The sequence below is a fragment of the Acinonyx jubatus genome, chromosome A3, assembly GCF_027475565.1.
Source record: "Acinonyx jubatus isolate Ajub_Pintada_27869175 chromosome A3, VMU_Ajub_asm_v1.0, whole genome shotgun sequence".
NCBI lineage: Eukaryota > Metazoa > Chordata > Mammalia > Carnivora > Felidae > Acinonyx > Acinonyx jubatus.
The window spans coordinates 68,628,134-68,651,101 of NC_069388.1; the positions used below are offsets into that span (position 1 = coordinate 68,628,134).

Here is a 22,968-nt window from a genome sequence, read left to right on the forward strand (position 1 = left end):
CTTTACCTCATTTCAAGGCCTTGTTTACTTCTCTCTCAGCCAGGACTAGTAGATGTGTGTCCCACTGCCCATGTGTTATAAGTCTATGCAAGGTTAGTCAAATACCAAGTTAGTAAAATAACAAGAATACTAAAGAAAATAAAACACAAAAACAAAATACAGCGAATTAAAAAACAACTTTAAAAAAGAAAAAAAAGAGCAGAAATTATATCAAAGTCCCCTTTGTAAAGAGGCCAAGCTTATTTTTTTCCTAATATTTGCAGGATGTATTAAAGAAACCTGTGGAAAGGCTAGGGGGAAAAGGTGACAGGAGACCACACAAATCACTTCTATGTTCTTGTTTACAGCATTTTTGCTTGACATAACCTCATGTAGGTGATGTTATAGAACTTCTGATATCTGGCAGAATTAAGTCAAATATATGAACTGCAGTTTAAGAAGCATAAATGTCAGCTTTCTAAAGCCTTCCACATCAAAGCAATCAGCAATGGGTTTGAACACCAACTACAGCAGTATATTAGGTGTCGAGAGATATATACAAGATGTACTATGATATTAGGCACAAAGAAGGTATTTTAAAAATATATAAAAACTGAAGGGATAAAGTTACCAGCATGGAATTTTGGTGTAAATAAAGAACTAATCATAAAATAGAGAATCAGGAAATCTAGATTAACATGCACAGTATACAGGAAAGACTGGAGTATACAAAAAGGAAATAACAGGTCTCCAAGACCACTGACAAGGAACTCAACCTTTCTGAACCTCAGTTTCCCCATGAGCGACAGGGCCCAGCCTAAGGGACTAGTGTCCACAATAGCAAGTTGAATACTGCTGGATTTGTACATGCATCATGACTCCCGATTTTCTAAATCCCTCACCAACCCCACATGGCATCACACTACATTGCAACTGTCCAGTGGAAGTGTAAATACCCGGGAACACATCCGTTAAGGACAGCAGCGGCAAGTGGCTAAGGATATACTTGACATCAGCCTCCAGTTGAGGTTATCAGGTCTAAGTTTTGCTTGTTGTCAATCAAACAAACCCTAGGTTCAGGGAAACAAAAGTTAGAAAAGGTATGACATTATAGTTGGGAAGGAGGGTATAAGTAAGAGCACAGAAACCTACTCAAGACAAAATGGAGATATCTATTTTCTAGGACTAAGGGTTACAGAGACGCCTGGGTGGCTTCTTCAGTTAAGCGTCTGACTCTTGATTACAGCTCAGGTCATGATCTCATAGTTTGTGGGGCTGGGCCACGTCAGGCTTTGCACTGGCAGTGTGGAGCCAGCTTTGGATTCTCTCTTCCTTTCTTTCTGCCCCTCCCCTGCTCATGCATCCTCTCTCTCAAAATAAAGTAAACATTAAAAAAATAGGAGCGGGGATTACAGATAAAATTACCAAATAAACAGTGCTCTTAAAAATTGCTAAACTGACGTGGAGGAGTCTAGAATTCATATAGCAATAGGGAACTACATCTCTGAGCAAAGGTATTCAACGATACCACACAAACCAGGGAGGATGAAACCATAAGGAGAGGAATCAGCTGGGAAGAATAAAATAATGGAAGAATGATTGATGAAGGCCACCTGGATTAGGCTGGGATCACTGAAGGTAGAAAGGAAAAAGAGATTTCTCAAAAGAATCAAAAGGACTGAATATACATTGAATCTTCTCTTTCAGGTCTCTTCTCAAACAGCATATGACAAATGAGGGTCTTTTTAGACAAACTTAAATAAAAATTATACCTTTTTCTCTCATCTGTGCACACTCATGTCCCAGTCACTGTTTTTTTTTTTTACCATAAAATGTGTCACCACCTAACATACTATATAGTTTATCTTTTTATTCAATGCTTGTTCCCACCACTAAAATGTAAATAGCATGATTTTGTTCCACTTATTTCCCAGAGGAAGCTGTTCCATAAATTTTCACTTGAATGTGCTGAATTAATATCCAATAAAGAAAATAAAAATAAGGAAACATTAATTATGTTTGCTATGTTCCTTACTTGGAGTCCACTTATCCTCTAATAAATGTGAATTATGCCAATGTTGTTGCTAATTTATATTCATTAAACTGCCTTCTTTAAGGACTTCAAAGTGTTCACAGTACGTTTTCATCTGTGATTGATTGCAGTAGGCATGGCAGTTAGAAGATGCAGACACGCAGGGGTTAAACAACCTCCTATATGCCATCACTCCCAGAGCAACAAAGAGAACATTACTAGCTTCAATACTTACCCAGCACATAGTTTTAAAATGATGGGATTCTCTAAAAAGAATTTAGAGCTATCAGGTGTGGGAAATCAGTAAAATAATCTATTTTTTCCTTTAAAACAGCCTAACCTCAATTGACCACTGAAATGGATGACTTTATTAGATCCTAATGGATCTTAAATATTAATTCACTCGTCAGTATCTAGTAACATTGTTTAACCAGATGGGCAACACAAAGACAGAGTTGATTCTTAGCAATATTTTTATATGAAAACATTTATCTATTTTTCTTATCAGACTCACTGAAGTAAAAACAGACCCAAATTCAAAAAAAAACAAAACAAAACAAAGTGATGCTGAGATACATTCTGTTCCGAATGGGGTAAGAATAAAAACTAGTTATCTCAGGAACAACAAAAGAAACCACAAATGGTAACAAATGGTAACGTATGAGAGCCGCATAAAGTGTAACAGAAAGATTTGCATGACTCTAAACCAGGAATCCTTTTTACCTTACCCTGGAATGTGGTGCTGGTCAAACAATTTAATATCTGTTAATTTTGCTTTCTAATAAATTTGTCAGGCAACAGTGAATTTATTGAGAAATAGCAGACCTCCTGATCTTCTAAGACAGAGGATAATTCAGGAGCACTGAGAATGTTATTACTTCACCCTCAGAAAATCATGCCTTAGGCTGGAAACTTAAGAAAAAAACCCTCTAATTTTGCTGTTATTGTGTGATCTGGGAAAGTTATCATCCCGGTTGTGGTTTTTCATATGCCAAAGAGAGTTAAATATCAATGCCTTTTGATCTCAGAGTTATTATAATAGATAAGGACAAGTTTTACAAGTTGAAAATTAATGTATTAATATATTAATCTGTATCTTCACCTCAATCAGAACTACTAGTACTAGTATTATTTGAAGTAGATAAGGTAAGGAAGGATTAGGGGAATTGCAGAAAATGACTTTACAAATCATAAACAGCTATTTATGAATCAAAGATAGGGCTAAGAAGAATATAAAATTATGACAACATCTTTTTATACAAGAAGATATTGAGCATATATTCCTACCCAGTACCAATATACAATTTTACAGGAACAAGATAAATAGGAAGAATAAAGTTACTTTTTTATTATAGAGAAGGCTAGAACTTAAAAATATAAATATACTAAAAAAATAAGATACTGAAATAAGTTTGGGCACCCTTCTAAATCTCTTTATGTTCTCTGCTCTCTAGGAGCATCCCAACCTAAATTTTAACTATCTCTCACTGCAGTGCTACTGATCAAAATGCAATCTAACTAGGTTAAGACCTTAATCTACTTGAGACAAAGCCTTGTAACTATTTGGTTGTCTTGGAAGTAACTGTATTTTTAAAAAATAATTAGTCTTTAATAATGCAATTATCATAGAAGTTTTTGGGAAGATTTGTTTTTGTTGGTGATATTTACTCTCAATACACTACTGGCACAGTACCTCCTAATACACCCTTTGAACCTTATGAATAACCATTTGTAAATTATAACACAAAATAACACTTGTTTTATAAATGCCAGTAGAAACAAATAGAAAAGGAGAAAGATAAGAACATATTTTATTGCTTCCGAAAAAGAAAAAATGTCTCAAGGTTTACCTCTATCTTGTCTCAGTAGAGAGCCTCTCATTTAGTTGTGAAAACCTGAAAACCTTTCTTCTCAATATGGCCTTAGCCTAAGGGAGCTGTGCTGGCAAAGGCCAGAATGTTGCTCACCCAGGGCTAAGTGGCTCCATGGTACTTTTATGGTAAAATTTAATTTGTATGATTTACTCATTTGAAGCAACAGGATTGGAGTGTTTCAATGTAATTCACAAACTCAAAAAGAAAAAAAAATCTGAGGGGCGCCTGGGTGGTGCAGTGGGTTAAGCGTCCGACTTCAGCCAGGTCACGATCTCGCGGTCCGTGAGTTCGAGCCCCGCGTCGGGCTCTGGGCTGATGGCTCAGAGCCTGGAGCCTGTTTCTGATTCTGTGTCTCCCTCTCTCTCTGCCCCTCCCCCGTTCATGCTCTGTCTCTCTCTGTCCCAAAAATAAATAAAACGTTGAAAATAAAAAATTAAAAAAAAAAAGAAAAAAAAATCTGAAATGTTGCTCATAGCCCTGAGATTAAAAAGCTCCAGTAGTTTCAGAAATGTGTTAAAATAAGAGACCCTTCCTTTATGCAAAATCTTGAAGAATGCTCAATATAAGAAACAGATTGAAGGCTATGGTACACTGTTTGAAGCAGGGCAGAGGCTTTAAGTCCTCTCCTCCCTGTGTTCTTAACCCCCAGTGGTGGTCCTGTGGTGCCTACTCAACACTTAGGCTTCATAAAATACAACCTGATATCTACTGGCATAGATAATTCTGTGAAATTTAGAACTAAAGAATTTGATTTGTAACAGCTATATGATTCAAGAAATGAGACAAGTCAGGGTGGCCAGGACAAAGTACTCAGAATTGATTAAATAAAACTGGTAGCTTTCAGCCCAGCCTTCCTTGCAGCAACATTCTATTTATACTAGATCATGAAAATCAGGAAAAGAGGTTAGAGTGGGAGAGAGAGCCAAAGCATAAGAGACTTAAAAACTGAGAACAAACTGAGGGTTGATGGGGGGTGGGAGGGAGTGGAGGGCAGGTGATGGGCATTGAAGAGGGCATCTTTTGGGATGAGCACTGGGTGTTGTATGGAAACTAATTTGACAATAAATTTCATATAATAAAAAAAAAATAAAATCAGGAAAAATTATCTCAATAATAACAATTAAACAGTCTATGCCTGAATTGTCCAAACAGATAAAACTTCAGATTTGACAACATCAAAGAGGTAAAAATGACTGTCTTCTAAGTAGAGAAAGATTCAGTGTGAAACTTTCAGTGGGAAATAGGAGTCATTGAAGTAATGTGTTGTGATCCAAATTACATCTTTTTATGTTCTACAACCAACTATTTCATTTATTAGTTGGACAGCTTTGGAAAAAACAAACATTTCTTTGCCCCTCAATTTCTCCATCCATAAAACTAAGGGTCTGCACTAAATGTGTTTTTTTTTAACAGTTACTAATCCGTATTTTATCTTGATACATGTTTTTGCTAGGTGAGTTCAAATACACCATCACCTCCAAATTGAAGATCTCCATATTTTCTTTTAATTTTAAGCTCTATCCTGAGGGTCATATTCATATTTTCATTCATCTATTGGTTCACTTGCTTTCTTGAATGTCTTTTCTGAACTTTATTGAAGATGAATTTTCTTCTTAGACATTTTTCAGAAGCATAACCCTTCGAGGTATTTGTATTTGGGCTCTTAAAGTCATATTCACTTCCTTTCACTTCTCATATTCAACTTCTGAAATGTCTTCATCCATCCATTTATTAGGCCTCTACTTTGTGTCTTGCCCTATATTAAGCACCACAGAAAAAACAAGACCCAGACCATGTCTTGAAGGAATTTTGAATCTGGCTTTGCACTTTGATCCCTCCTTACTTTTCCCAATTATTACAATAATTTAGGGTCCATTACCTTCAACCAGAACTGTTTTTTACAACCTCCTCATTTACTTCCCTCCAATGATCCCATCCTTCTTCAATACTATACATTGCAATTCACTCTGCCATTAAGATGTCTTCCAAAATTAGGGCTATGATAATTCACCCCCCCCCCCACACACACACACGCACACAAATTGGCAGTGTACTGATTGCAAAGTGTGTTTCTAAACGTAGGATCATATACCAGATATCTAAGGCACCAGGTAATAAATATTGATGTGTAAATCTACTTAGGGTACACAACAGGGAGTTATAGAGAGTGTGCTGATTTAGAGAAAGCATACCTACCCTAAGACATTCAAATTAGATTAAAAAAAATAACTACAATTGTGGACCAGTTCCCTGATTATAAACCTCCCTTTAGCCTTACCAGTGTTTCAACTACATTGTGTCATGCTCTGCATGATACCGTTTCAATGTTTTTGACCATGCTGCTCTATCTTCTAGTTGCTCCCTTCCCTGGAAAGTCTACCTCACTTCTCACCCCTTCCGGTTCAACTATTACTTACTCCAGGAACTTTCTTTTGTTCTTCCAGTTAAGGATAAGTGGAAAAAAGAAAGAGAAGAAGAGAGTCCAAGGGAAATGCAACTACAGAAGAATGGTCAGAGACATGCATGGTTACTGGCTTTGAAGATGGGGGAAAGGAGTCATGACTGAAGTTTTTTTCTAGCCTCAAAAAGCTGGAAAAGAAAACAAGCCAATTCTCCTCTAAGACCCTATAGAAAGGAACACATACCTGCCGACAGAGTTTAGACCTGTGTTGGATTTCTAACACACAGAACTGCAAGATAACAAATTCATGTTAAGATGTTATATTTATGGAACTTATTATGGCATTGACAGAAAACACATTACTCAAACATGTTAATCTAGTGAACATCCAATTATTCTGTGAGACTTAGCTAATGAGGATTGTTGGTACTTGTAAATGACTTCTATCATAGGGCTTTTAAGTGTTGATGGGACTTACATATTGAATGACTTTACCTACTACTTTTGGGCTATAAATCTCTCTAGGATGGATACCTTCCCATATACTATGACTTATTTACTTTTATATTCCCAGCATCTTGCATAGGACACTGAGTAGATATTTAAAATCTTTTTAAATGATTGAAGATGAAATTGAATAGAAACATGTTTCATGCTTCAAAATAGGCTCACAAAATTAACTACTGAGTAGAAAGTAAGGTTGACTTACCAGCAGTTCAGGTAGAAAACTTAAAAGAGGTTTCAACTGACTAAAAATTTAGTATGAGTTAACAAAATGGTAACATTGATCAAAACAAAAATGGGTGCCTGGGTGGCTCAGTCGGTTAAGTGTCTGACGCTTGGTTTCAGCTCAGGTTATGATCTCATGGTTTGTGAATTCAAGCCCTGAAGCACAGAGCCTACTTGGGATTCTCTCTTTCTCCCTCTGTCTCTGTCCCTCCCCGGCTCTCTTACTCTCTCAAAATAAATAAATCAACTAAAAAAACCCAAAAAACAAAAACAGAAAAACAACAAACAACACACACACACACACACACACACACACACAACACACACACACCCCTCTCTGACTATAGGTGTCATTATTTTCGGAACCAGAGGATGCTTCCATTTTACTGTGCCCTGCTCAGACATCAGGGTTACTGACATTAATTTTAATTTTGAACTTGACTTTACAAAAGATTCTGACAATTATAATTTGTGTCCAGACCAGGAGGAGGAGATGGCCAGGAAGAACATGGGGAGGATTTAAACACTGTGAAGAAATGTTTTAGAAGCTGAAGTTATAAAATTTGGAAAAGAAAAACTGGGGTTTGGGTATGAGAGTGGAGGATGTATTTATAGCAATTATTTTTTCAAACGTGGATGAGGAATTAGACAGACTGTGTTTAACTCCAGATAATTTGAAAACACACAGCACAGCACACTGGAGAAACTCAATAAATATCTTAGTTAGTAACAATAATAACATGCAGATGGCTAATTGGCGATAGTTTCAGTAGGCATATTTTGACTCAAATTAGGAAGAAAAACTCTTTAATAATTAAAACTCTCCTTAAAAAGACTGTTACTGAAGTAGCAAGTACACCCTCCTTCTGAACATGGAAACACAGCTTGGATCATCAGTCAAATTTACTACTCTATTATACATTAAGTCCTTTTCCATGTAAAAGCAGGCACACATACAACCCTACTTTTGAAAGTTCACGTCACACCGGTTGCCTTTTACCGAGGACATATATTAGTACCTGTTTTTGCTAACCAAAATAAATCCACATGGTTTTTGCTTTTACAAAAAAAAAAAAGAGTCTAAAAGTGAAAATAGCTTTCAGCATTTATTTTGCAGCCATTTGCCACAATTGAGGCAGTATGTACCGGGAGCAACCAAAGTGGCGCCTCCAAGTGCCTTGCTGTGGAACTACACTCAGCATCTCAGCATCAAGCAGCCATACCTTCGAAGTGTATCTCTGAGCATCTGTACTTTATCTCGATTTATTGTGTGCACCTGTTAAGAAGATATGTCCTAATGCCTCAGAAAAGCCTAAGAGAGCTTAATTTTTAGGTCTGGGAAATATATTTAAAAACTCCATATAAAGTAATAGTAATTGCCTCATCACCTCATCCTTTTATGCCATTTCAGCTTATGAAAGGTTTCTTAGGAATGTTCTACTTTCAGACAGCGGGAGAAACCTGCACTGTGATTCTCTGATTTTAGTGAATTTCATAATTTTGGCTTAAGATACATTACCACATACTTTCTGAATCGTAGTAAATTACTGGTAACTTAAATGTTATTTTTGGGTCCAAAGTGCTAACAGACCTACCAAGTCACATGAACAAGTACCCACTCCCAAACCTAGCTTTATATACTCTCATAAATTTTCAATCTTTCATAATTTTCATGTAATTTCTAACTCTCCATAACACACCCAGGAAGGAAATTCAAGGACAGGAAGGGATTGTGAGTATTTTTGTTTTGCTGTATATTGTCTTTTAAAGAAGAAAAGTAATTAAGCAAAACAAGTCAAAAGCAAGCTGAACTTTTTCTTATTGAGCCATGGAGAACAAAAAGCCTACCTGACTTATGCTAAATCTAGTGCATTTTAAACAGAATCTTAATACCCTAATCAAGGAAACAAGAAAAATTAAAAGTAAACATCTTGCTTTTGTTATTTAGAGGTAAAAAAAGATGACAAATATTTCTTGCTCAGCATTTTTAGGCTCACTTCATATGTATAAAACTCCAACTTCTACTCCCTCATTCCCCTTACTTCCTGTTTCTACATCTGTGCCACAATGAAACTTTAAACTGTATATAAAGGATAAATGTCTTTGACCTTAAAAAAAAATCTTGCCTCCATGTAGTTTGTGACTTCAAAAGTTACCTTTTGTTTTCCTTGAAAACAATTTAATTGTATTTGAATCATTCATCTGAAAGAGACCTCCAATATTCTACCACATGTACTATAAGTGAGTGTTCACTGTGCTCTAGAAATACTTTACTGATAATCATACATGTAATCCTTTTAACAAAAAGAGATGGGTTTTATTATCTTCATTTTACAGATGAGGAAAATGAGGTTCACGTTAGTCAAATAACTTTCCCAAAGACACACAGCTAATATATAATAAGTTTAAGGTCTAAATGCAGATATACTCAACTCCAATCTCCATGATCTTTGACCATCTTCTTTGTATCAAGTTTTACTGAGTATCTATCACCTACCAAGCTCTGTCCTCAATGAAAAACTAAAAATAGCAAAACCACTGCCTCAATGATCTCACATCCTAATGCCAATGACTAACAATGACTAAATTAATGAATGAAATCCAGCAAGATAATTTTATAATAAAGGTAAACATTAAGTGTAACAATGGTCCTACAGACAGAATACTCCACTATGCCTATTTTACAATAAAAGGTAAATATTAGGTGTAACATTGGTCCCTAAGGACAGAATAATCCACTTTGCTTAGCCATCAGTATATACAATGATTGAATGTTCACTGCTAATGTAGCTAGTCCTTGGCCAATAATAATAATAATAATAATAATAATAAATAAGGCTCTTTCCTTCAGCGGATTCTGCTTCCTCCTTGACTGTAAGTATCAGTCATGTCAATGTGCCTAGATTTCACTAAGGCTCACTTAATAGCTGGATGATCCCAAGTGAGGTTTCACTCACCAAGAAGTATCTATCTAGTTGTCTGGTGCCCCATTTCAGCAGATCTCTTTTTAAGAACAGATACGTTAATTGAAAATATATGGCACTTACAAATACTGTATATCAGGCAGTCTGTTAGTAAGAGGGTAGGGCTACTGAGAGATTTATATCTTTGCCAAGGGGTTATTTTTGGTATCCCCTGAAATCACAAGATAGATGTACCCATTCATTTATATAGCTTTCTAGTTCCCGAAGTTGCCCTATCAGGCTGCTACCATTACTCTTCCACATTTTTGCCATCTGGGGAAATAATATTGTGCTGTCACTGCAACCACATGATAACCCTCCCATGGGCCACCCCTGGAGCTTCCTACCTTCAGCACTCCTCTCCCTGATTTTCTTGGTACTCACAACATTCTTTTTATCACTTCCTTTTGTAGATATTTAAAAACTGATAATATACATCCATCTAAGTCTTATGTCTGTGTCAGTCATTTCTAAGACATCTCATAAGAACAATTTTTATTTTTAATAGACTCCAGGGACCAAATTTCCACCCCTTAAAGCTTGACCTTTGTAGAAATGGCTTATTCTTATTTTATTTATTTAATGACTCTTTCACCATAATTTCCAATTTTTTTTTTAAGTATCAAAATCAACCTTTCATTGTGTAGAGATATATTTGTGGCATCTTTCTGATGTGAGCACAGCATCTGCTGTTTGGTTTTCCCTTTGTCTGGATCTCTTTACCATGGCCTAATATGGACAAAGATCCTAGAATATATTACAAATTACCCATGGGTGGGCACCACATACAAAATTTAAATGTTGCCACATATCCAATTTGATTTTTTTAAGCACCTATCTGAATTCTACACAACAAAAGTTTTAATGACCTTTCCCATGAGGTTTGAGAGAACCCAGTGACACCTTTACTAGTGTGAAAACCAAATGTTTAGTTTCAAGGATAAAGGGAAGGCCTAACTGAAAAACTATCTATTACTTCCTCATCTGTTCATAATGGACCAAGTTCTCTTAAAGCAAGATTTTTTTTTATTAGCAAGACAAGTCAATGCAGAAGTGATATGGATTGAATTAAAAAGTTGCCTCTTGCAAGAAAAAAATAAATTACCGTCATCACCATGAAGTTCAGATTGTCAACTCTTATGTCCCAAAAGCCAATTAACTGAGTTGTTAATACTTCCACAAAATGGCTGACCTGTAGAAGCTTCTGGGGACATTGAGGACTCTTTTCAAAGTACGGAATTCTATATATCCTAGACCTATTGATTACAATTCCCTGTTAAGTTCCTTGAAGATCTGTATTTTTAAAATGTGCCCAGGGCATCTGGGTGGCTCAGTCAGTTAAAGCATCCTACTTTGGTTCAGGTCATAATCTCCTGGTTCGTGATTCTGAGCCCCACACTAGGCTCTGTGCTGACAGCATGAAGCCTGCTTGGGATTCTGTATCTTTCCTTCTCTCTCTACCCCTCCCCCACTCATACTGTCTCTAAATAAATAAATAAACTTTAAAAATGCTTAAAATGTGCCCCCCGTTGAGTGGTGGGTAGAGGAGGGGAGGGAAGTCAATTTGCAAACTGTGGCATCAGAACAATGGTAATGAGGTCAAGGTTTGTGATGGTGTTTGAGAGACTGTTCAGATGTTCTAACAAGGAGGTAAGTTACGTTACCAGCCTTGCTGAAACCGCAGTGCTCCTTTATACAGGACATTTTTTTTTAAATTGGGAATGACATATTTGAAGTAGTTGAAGAAAAAAGCAACAGTGACTTACCCTAATAGGTCACGACATTACTTTTTATAAACAATAAGAGGGCAAGTGCCAAATCAAATTGTCCTCACATGCATCAGTTCAAATTCTGGCTTTCTTTTGGATCAGTCAGCTTCTCTCCCTTCCCAACACAATGAATGACTCCTAACTTCATTCAGTCCTCTCACAAAGAATACCACTGGTCACAGCAAGTACATACAGGTCAGTGCAAATCCAACTGCTCTCCTAGGGAAGCAATTCAAAATGGATGCCCTGCTGACTGTCAGTCAGATAACTGCATTCTTTTATCTCAACAAATAATCACTACAAAGACAGTCATAACAAGCCATCACATAATTCTTTTAGGTTGACATAGCATCAAAAATAGCTTTTCCCTAAGTTTAACAGAAGACTTCTGGCAAATGTTGCCACTAGCTATCTGCAAAAATTCTATGGTTAGCTTGTGAATGAGGATTTCCCTGTGAACGAAAATCACAACTGACCAATTTAGGGATTTTCATCCCTCTGGCAGTAGTGTAGTCCAATCTAAATTTGATTGTCTCCTTGAATGGAGTAATTTAATTTTCTCCAAATGTCTACTGACTTTAGACTGCCAAATCTAGAAAATGAAATGGAGAACTGGGTCAGTTGACCAGGTAATTCAGGCCAAAAAATAAAATATTGCTTAGAAACTTCATATAACATATGAGTTGTTTTAATTTCCTCAATTACCATTTGTCTTAGTAGTCAAATTTTCTGGTCTATATCTGAGCTATGTAATAAAAAAAGTTATTTAAGATGAAAGGGAACCCTGCTCTCGGTTCACGACTCTGGCAGCATCCCTGCACATTACTTGGTGGAAAGTAAAGACTAACAATTACTGGAGATTACTTCAGCTGCTACTATTCTGAGTGAGCTATCCTGTGGTCATAGGCACACAGCAATTCATAGGCAAAAAAGTCAAGCAGAAAAGGGAAAAGTGCACTTAGTAGAATACACATTTTGTATAAGATACAATTTGAATGTCTTGAAAAATGGCAACTATTATTGCCTTGTTTACATTCCTTACTGTCACAAACCTTGAAAAGATCCATTCTGAAAAGTTATAGCTTTATACCATGTATAAGAGTCCCACATAAAGAAGAATCTCATTGGTGCTTTTAGTAATATATGACTGAAATTGAATGAAACCGTTCTCTCTCTCTCCCTCTCTCTCTCTCTCTCTCCCAAAAGGACAAGCAATAAGACACTAATTTTAAGGAAATATGACCTTAGGCACTGCAGTTTTGTTTTTGCTTTTTAATTCAGTGATTTCCAACCACTGTAATTCTTCAGTGCAAATTCCTTGGCTTAGGACAACTGGCTGAAGACCTGAACTACTTAATAAATCATCTAGTTGAACATATGATCACTTATTCCTCGGCTGGGGGAAGTCAAAGGTCTTTTGGGTATACAGAGCTATTTGACGACCTGAGAAGAACGAATATTTCTTTTAATGTTAGAAGCATAAGTTAAGCTATCTGAACAAGTGGATCTACCTCATTCTTTGGAACTTTCCCTCTCACAAACTGCCGAAAAGCACTTCCTGACAGTCACAATGAATAATGCTATTTAGAAGCCAAATTTCCAGGAGCCTCTTCCTGTTACCTATATATACACAAAGATATACAAAGATGAATTACTACCCTTTTCTTAAAGAAACATTACTTTAAGACTGGTTGTTACAGGAATTTTAAAGGAAAGTCCAGATCATCAGTGGTTGTTGGAGTGGTTTCCAAATCCTTTGCAAATCCTCTGACATCACCTAAATTGGGCAGGAAACAAGGAAGATCAAAAGGGTCAAGCTGAGTCCATACTTCCAGTTCAAGGGGGAAAAAATCTGCTTTATTGAATTGGTTTGCCCTGCATGAAGGAAAAATAAATGTTAAAATGGGTGTATTATAAAAATAATAATATCTGTGGTACAATCTAAATGAAAATTTTACAAACTTGTTTAGCCCATCAGTTGAGTCATTAAACAAGTATTATTGAGTACCTACTTGTGACAGCCCCTGTTCTAGGGGCCCTTGAGATACACCAAGGCAGGTTAGAAATCTCTGCCCTCTTGTATTCTGGAGGGAGAAAAATAGACAGTAAACAGTAAACAAAATAAATGAAAAAAAATAAAGTATGCTAGAAGGTAATAATTTTTATGGAGGAGAAACCAGATTGGGGTATGATGGTTCAGGAGAAGGGCAATCACAGTACTGAATAGAATAATCAGAGTGAGTCTCTTGAGAAGGTGCCATTTGAACAAAATCTTGAAGGATGTGAGGATGCTACCCAATTATTTAAGTATTTCAAGGTAATTATATGTTATTTTCTAGCAAATATACTATGTAGGAAGAGAAGTGCCTAATTAGTTATTCCTTGAAAATCTGGTAGAAGAGAAGTGTCTAATTAGTTATTCCTTGAAAATCTGGTTTTCAGTTGACTAAGTGGTTAGTGTAAGCTCAATTCACGTATCGCTTTTTGGAGTTGTTACTAAGGCAAAACAATGATACACAAAAAAAGTTTTTTCTCAGGTACTTCCAGTGCACAAGAAAATGTTTACTTCTCTGTTCCCTTCAGACTGTAAATTTGCATCTAAAAATCAGCACTTTGTTGGGGCTCCTGGGTGGCTCAGTTGGTTAAGCATCCAACTCTTGGTTTTGGTTCAGGTCATGATCTCACAGTTAGTGGGTGTGAGCCCTGCATTGGGCTCTCTACTGTCACCACAGAGTGTGCTATAGATTCTCTGTCCCCCTCCTCATTACCCCTGCCCCGCCTCAAAAATAAATAAACCTTTTAAATAAAATAAAATAAAATAAAATAAAATAAAATAAAATAAAATAAACCAGCACTTTGCCAATGAACTCCTAGGTTTGTTCAAAGGAGAGGCAAGTCAATTTGAGCTTCATCATTCTATTAAAGAGAAAGATGAAAATGTGAAGAGTTACAGAAATATCTAAATAATTTTGATTAAGTAAAGTCAACCTTTAATGCTTTACTGTACCAATATTCTCTGTAGTATGGGCCATCAGGACAATGATGTCCAATTAGTTATAACTTAAAACAATCACACAATCATAAATTATAGGTAGTTATATCATGGACAAAAGATATTAAGACACTGATACTGTTTTTAAACTTTTGGCAATTACAGATCGTTTTAAAATTCATTTAATCTAAACGTATATAGTATCTTCTTGTATTTTATTGCCACCACTGATAAAAACCATCTTCTAAGACTTTCGTAATTTGTCATGTAACATATTCTTGAGAATGGAGTATTTTCATTTAAGATTTACACATGTAAGGCTATATAACTGGCACAAGGACAAATACAGGATCCCAACCCTGGTCTAATGACTTCATGAAGTCTTACAACACACTGTACTGCTCTCTTGTTATAATGTAAAATTTTACACCACTTGAAATGAGAATCAATAGCATCCTAAATAATACTGTATGATTGGTTTCCTTCACACTACCTCTAAATTTATTTTGTAAGAATAAGAATATGAAACATTGTTTCATGATTATTCCTGTATAAGGAAAGTTTTTAAAGTTTCCTTGAGGTTGGTTATTTTATACCAATTATTTTATTTTTTATATTAAATATAATTGATTGTCAAATTGGTGTCCATACAACACCCAGTGCTCATCTTATACCAGTTATTTTAGTTCAAAGTCTGTACAGTGTGTTGTCTATCATAATAAGCAATACCTCCTAGCATTCCTTAAAAAAGAGTGTCATTTTTTTTTAGATGATCTGCAATGTCCTTCCCTGCTCCAAAATTCTAGGATTCTATTTAAAGATTCAGATTTCTTTAGTAAATGAGCTAAGCGTTCTGCGAAATTACAATTTTCTTTAAAACCACTGGCCAACATAATTAAGAAAAAGATATTCCCTTTTACCAGCTTAAATGTATTGATGTCTTTTTAAAAATATTTTCTAATGTTTATTCATTTTTGAGAGACAGAGAGAGTGAGTGGGGGTGGGGCAGAGGCAGAAAGAGACACACAGAATCCAAAGCAGGCTCCAAGCAGCCATCACAGAGCCCGACGTGGGGCTCGAACTTAAGAACCATGAGATCGTGACCTGAGCTGAAGATGGACGCTCAAATGACTGAGCCACCCAGGCACTCCTGATGTTGGTCTTTAAACAAAATATAGATCAATGAAAAATACATTTTAAAATGGACAGATAAAAATCATTATTTTGGAAAAGGAAGCATCATTTTAAAGTCCAGTATGCCATGATTTAAACTTTTTTGCTATTTTTGATCTATTTCAGTAAAGCACATCTAAATTTATATTTACACTACCTCATTCTTAAAAATATTAGACTGTTGAGAGTCCTTTCTGTGTTCTTCTCAGAGGATAAATTAATCTACTACAAGTCGAATAAAATCCTTGTGTAGTTTATTAGTTATTCAGTGTTGCCACTGTTTACAGAATATATGAAGACATGGGAAATATGTCACCACAGAGCCAGACTGCAGAGATTGGAAGGAGCTGGGACCTTTATTAGTAATAACTATAATGACAAAATTGATTCACAGCAAGAGATAATACATAAATATTTACTTTTCAAGTAATTTATCTTGATTATACCCAGAAGTGATAGGCATGTAGGCCAAAGAAGAACTGAAAAATACCATGTTCTAAATAGTTACATAGCCTTTTATGTATGTCATATTGATGAAGATATTTATAAAGATGACGAAGATATTAATGTCTGATTTATAAAATGAAATTCTAGTCTTTCCATGTTCTGTAACTGTGAATGAGGAGCATCCCCTGGTACTGCAACAGTAAAAGTAATAACAAATAATTCAAGATAAGTTATTGCTTAGTTTGCATACGCACCAAACATAGGCATTTCAATGTGGTAAAATTCTGTCAACATTCACAAATGCTTCTGAATAATGAATACTTAATATTATAAAGCTAAATGAGGAAATATGATATAAAAGCATACAGAAGAAGAGCAAGATGGTATTTTCAAAATCAAATTAGTTCCACATCAAAAACCACAGTGAAATATATTAAAAGTTATAAAACAAATATGCATCGTGATGTTAGTTATTTGAAGCTGGGTACTTCATATACAAATTGGTTATACAGCAATGCAAGGGTTGAAAGATGGTTACAAAAATCATAGAAACAAAGAGAAATGAATAAAAAATATGAAATGATTTTTCTTTTAAATATTAATAATATCAAATATATTTTAAGAGTAAATATAATGCTAGTTGTGGTGTGACATCACAGATAAAATTTTAAATATATAATCTTTGTTATTGTTAATTGTAGTGGAATCAAGCATAACTAGTTACTGATACAAGTCATTTTGAGAAAAATCTGTTTGAATTTTTTTAATAAATTATTTTAAGATCTTCACTGTCACTAATACAATCAAGTTTAGGCATTTTTACAATAATTATATACCTGAAAGTTGTATTTATAATACCTTGGCCTTCTGGCAACATGAGAAACCTGGATAATCAAACAATACATGTTCATTAGAAATGGTCAAATGGACATTCACTTTGCAAATATGCTGTAGAGTTTATGAATGCAGGAACAGCAAATATGCTCATATCACAAGATAAGACATAAACTTTGGTTCTTTTCAAAGCTTACAATCCAAACCCAATCTAAACAGGTCTTATGGTACATCACAGTTGATACAGTGAGATAGAAAACAACAACAACAACAGCAAAAAAACAAACAAAAAACCTCATGGGAACCACATCAGATAGCATAACATCAGATTTAAATTTCAGGAACATTTCTGTGCCTGTCATTGTATGAATAGTGAAAGCTACAAAATAAAATCTGATCATTTACCACTGTGACCACAAATTACATTAAAAGTCTTGAAAACCCTTAAGTACAAAGATACATGGACTTAATTTTCTTACAGACCCACTGCAGTGCATATGCCAAGGCATATTAAAGTGATATTGGAATGATGCCTTACTCGACAGAAAAGGATATGAATGACAGGAAACAAAAGAAAGTTGAGAGACAGAGAACATTCCATGTAATTTGTTGCTACAATTTTTTTAGTTATTTTCATACATTTCCTCTTCCTTTTCCACCCTCTACTTTGTCCACTCCAAACCCTCCATGTCCTCCTCCACACCTACGTCTTCCAATGTGTGCCCACCAGTCCCCCACCTCACATACACACACTTAAGTCATAAAAATGGTAAATTCAAGATACAACAAGGAAAGTATTCTGTAAATACAATGTTTAAAAAGAAAGACAAGTGTCTGCCCTCACGGAGCTTACATTCTACTAGGAAAAGTTGACATTAAATATAAATATATAATCACCCATATAAATATTACCACTAAAATCATTGTTATAAAGGAAAATACAAGCATCCAAAGTACCAAAATGAATTTTTAACTTATGCTTATGAGCTATTAACCAGTCATAATGGCTGGATTTGCAGTGTAACTTACATTTTTGGCATTTTCTGATTTAAATGGTCATTCATTTCTCTCAGACAACTGTTAGAGTAAAATATAAGTAAATAAAGTAATTATTGAAATGAAGTGACCAGTTAACCATGGGAAAACAAAAACAAAAACAAAAAAAATAACTAAATTCCCAGGTAAATAGACAAACCTGAATTCTAAATACAATGGAGAATAAAGTTAGTATTGTCAATGGTCCTAATGATACCAATGACAAATTTCAAGCCTAAAAAAGAAAGCAAACACAATTTCACAAAAACCACTTGAATCTATCTAGCAATGAACAGCAGAAGTAAGGTTGGTTCTGGATAATACCTATCCCTAGGTATCCCAAAGAAAGCTATGATTCATTGAAAAAAAAGTTTACTCCTAACTATCCAGGTAAAGGTGACATGTCCTTCTTCAGAAAACATGAAAACAAATCCAAATAATTAACTCTAAAGTGTGAAGCAGAATGACCAAATGAAGTTATGAGGCAAGATGGCATATGGGAAGAGTGAAAATGCTTCCCATTATGATTCTACCAGCATACAGCAATGATCTTTAGCATGTATCCTTAACATGACTTAGTTGTTCTTGTCATGTACAAATTATAAGGTATTTTGCAGTTTCCAAACTCTGAAAAATCAATAATTAAGGAGTATGAAAAGATCCACACCACCTATGTAAGGACACATCACAAAATGATATCAGTGCTTACCTCCAGGAAGAAGACTGAGGAGGATGAAGAATGTTCTCTTTAGATAAGTTACTTTTTTCTTTTAAGGAATGACCTTCATCTATCATTGGGGATTTAAAATTTTAGAAAATATTTAAGAACTCAAATAGAAAAAAAAATGATAATAATAACGTTCCTGAATCCAATTTTGCCTCTGGATTCAAAAAAAGGAAAGACTTTGATGCACAGATGTTTCATTCCAGAGTCCCTTAAGTTCACTACTGGTAAAGAGGAAAGCAGTGTCAAAAAATTCTTCAGAATTATGTTGTATGGAAAGATTTAGGAAGTGTTAATTTACAATGCAAGTCAGAACTAGACTGGTTCAACAACTATTTCATGCACAACTAGGATTTAACTTGACATAGGAACCTACAATGTAAAACTTCTAAAATTTTTTGACTCCTTCAACATGTGGCACAGGACAAGGAGAGCTACGTCAGAGAGCCCCTGATTCATGCTATCTTTATGTTTTCTGAATGCCCACATTTTTTTCCACTCTCATGGTACTTGCATTCTGTCATTTATACTAACTTGTCCACAGGTCTTCATTTCCCTACTACATTGACACACTTTGAATGTGGATGTCACATCATAGTCAAGATTGTATTTTTGCTCAGAAGGCAGATTTGTTGAATTGATTTGCAATTAAAGGACTTACAAATCATCTTTCTCATTTATATATATCTAATTAACCAACATGTAAATGTTACCACTCTGATTTGCAAAATACTCAAATCCATCTGAAAATCTTCTTTCCCTATTTAACATCAAAAAGCATCCTGGTCCCATTAACAGAAGAAAAATGTAAATGAAAAACCAAATTCCTGTGCTCTGTAGTTTTGTGCTGATTAAGGAATACTACTTGATGAAAAATAGTGAAGTAGAAATATATTTGACCCATATGTCAACAGAAAACACTTGAGACTGACATACTAAAACTAAATGAAGTGACACTTAACATTGATGACATCAAAACAAATATCAGCTGAATATAAATATGAATTATTCTATAGGTAGAGTTAAATGGTTATAGAATTATAAAATTATTTTTGAGTTAATTTTTTACAACATCATGTTTATATATATGTATATTTAGAATACTTATTACATGTGTATATACATTCATAGATACAAACACATATGCATATACTGCACTCAGTCAGTAAATTAAAGTATAAATACAGTTCCCTCTACGCCATCCTGAGTACTCTGATAAGGAACATGGTGTGGAATGCCCACTAAGAAAGGGAAGTAGATGGGAATTTGACCAAAAAACTTTAGAAAGTGTCCCAAATGGTACATAACATTTCTAAAACAATTGATACATACTGCCATTTGTATACTTGCTGGAAGGCTTAAAATAAGATTAAATTATATTATTGGAAATGGTTGACCAAAACACCAACTACAATAGCATATGATCTCTTTATTGGCTCAAAATACCCAAGCAACATTTGTTTTGAAAGCTTTAATTTATACATTTAAAACTTTGCTATTATTTCTTACTTATTGCCTGGCTCATGTTCAGGTGCTTTTCAAGCAGAAAAGTTTCCCTGCTAGATGACACAACGTAAGGGTGAAAAACTGCGAGCTTCCGTCCCAATTCACCAGATTAACATTCAGAGCACAAGAAAACTCAGAGAATTTAAGGATAAGACAAATCCCTGCACTTAAAATAACAAAAAACAAAACCGACAAAAAACAAAAAAACTACAGACCAAGGGCACATTCACTAACACATAGTTCAAATGATTAGCTTAAAGGCTATGATACATATTTACCACAGCTACAGATCACCTACTTATATTTAATGGCAACACTAAACACACGGTCGATGGTTCCAAATGGCAAAGTAAGCATGCTTTTCAATCTGGCATCAGTGCTGTCAAGGAGCACACATGCCTGACTTACCAAGTGATGCAGAAATGTATACCTGCATGGTAACGTTCTTAAAACAAAGTTAGTATGTGCAAAAGAAAGAACAGGCTTGTCTTGTTTCCTTGGCTTTTTCACGGTACTACCTTTCCAGGTTCTTATGGAATTAATGTGTATATATGACATCTAGCAGGCAAAGAGGTGATGATCGCACAGCACTACACTTCAATGCTGCACATGCTTACACTTACATCCCAATGCAAAATGGCTGGGGCAGGTGTGCTCCTGAGCTCAATGTTTGAAGATGACATATTTATGGTAACTACACTCACCATTTAACTACCATTAAGTGATACTGCAAAAAATTACACTGAAATCTGAAGTTAATTTCTAAATATACTAATTATATAGGCAGCTGACATTATAAAACACTCTAAAGAGCAAAAAAAAAAAAGGGCAACATTTTGATGGAATTTTCTTACCTTAAATTCACAAAATATTAACACTCATACCTACCTCCCAGTGCCCACTACTAATACAAAAAGATCTAAATACATTTGCATAACTTACATACACTATAATTCATATAGATGATATTAAGAAGAAATAAAATAATGTAATACCTTTACTTTTACCTATGGATTTGATGAAATGGTTCCAAGAAGAAAGGGTTTCCAATCAAAGAGAATAGAGAGAGAAACAACAGTAAGAATTATGAATATATGTAAATGTAGTACTCTTTGAAAATTAAACAAGACAAGAAAGCATAAAAAAGGGTCTGAAAATACATGGAGATATAATCAATATTTGTTAAGAAATCTGCCCTTTTTAAAAGGAAATACATGCAAGGAAACTGAAAAGTCCATGCTCACTTTTAAAAGATTACACAAAAAAGAAGATACACAATGACTATACTATAGGTAGAAAAAGTATTGATTCTGTGAAACACTATACTCAGCATTCTAAAAGCCAGAAGCCAAAGATGTCTGGATGCTCCCAAACTGCCATGCATGGGTGAAAAATGGACTCTTTCTGGTACAGTAGATTAAACTGAATATACTATTTCAGATATTAACTTCTGATGGTTCTCGGTTTTTCTTAACTATAGCTACCCTTAACTGCATATGCTTACAAATGTATGCAAAGTCTCAAGCACAAATTCTTATGTCTCATTTATTTGCAGATATTATAGTGCAAAGAATGAAGGAAAATAAAAGTCAAAGGAGCAAACCAAAATCAAACTAACAAATAAAGGGGAAAAAACATGAAAAAATGTGAACAAAAGTTATGTATTTAATTTGCAGCCAGATAATTTGCAAGCATTTGCCCATCCTTTGCAGTGATGGTTTAAAGCAGCTACAGAACAAGAAAACACTGAAAGCAGAGTGGAAAAGGAACAGAGCCCATACCTTGGTCGCCCATCATCAGGTGCGCCAGACCTTGAAGGGAAACAAGAGCACAGTCAGCAATAAACAAGGGAGCATGGGAAGTCAGGGTTGTCACGGTGACAAAAATGTTCAGTGACAGACATCTTGTTTCCTATGAGACATGTCTGTATCACAGAGGCAAATCAAAAAGCATTCTTTCAACCCCTGGTTGGAATGCTTTGGGGCAAAGAGTTAATAGTACTGTAATTTAAACACTGGCATATGCTGCCCTGTGTATTTCTTCAATGTATCAGTTGGAACAATGAAGAGCATGACTTAAAATCCAACCAATCATCCCTTAAATATTGCATCTGTCCTTCATGCCCTTTGATGATACTGCCACCACAGGGCTTATAATAAAATTATATTTTTTAAAACCCAAAGGAATATCTGAAACATGGGCTGGGTCTGATCTTTTTCCCCTCATCAAAAAATGAGAAGTTTTATAATTAAATTAAAAAAGTCCTTAGTCACACTGAAATGATAATGCAGAAATGTCTCCTTGTCTGACACATGTAGCAATTGACTAAGCTTGTTCAAATACAAAAATAGATTATTAAACATGCAGCTGTAAAGTCAGAATTTACTACAGAATGTTTTTAGGAAACAACGGATCAGCTTTAAATAGGCTCAAGAAATTTCCCATGGAGGACAAAATTATTTAGTCTTTCACCTAAAAATTACCTAAATAGTGAACCATAAGTTGATATA

The 22,968-nt window shown here is 35.0% G+C and overlaps 1 protein-coding gene across 24 annotated transcripts in view; it reads right to left on the reverse strand.

The window, feature by feature from the left end:
• Positions 1-22,968, reverse strand: part of NRXN1 (neurexin 1) — a 1,120,881-nt gene that overhangs the window by 989,842 nt on the left and 108,071 nt on the right. For 17 of the 24 annotated variants that reach the window (XM_053200575.1, XM_053200578.1, XM_053200576.1 and 14 more), the window contains one exon: positions 22,240-22,269. The exons of 5 other annotated variants lie outside the window; for them this stretch is intronic. In XM_053200575.1, the coding sequence (XP_053056550.1) occupies positions 22,240-22,269 (30 nt within the window). Of the gene's footprint in view, positions 1-15,719; positions 21,466-22,239; positions 22,270-22,968 lie in introns of those variants that run through there. 2 more of the 24 variants (XM_053200589.1, XM_053200588.1) reach the window with 1 other exon arrangement.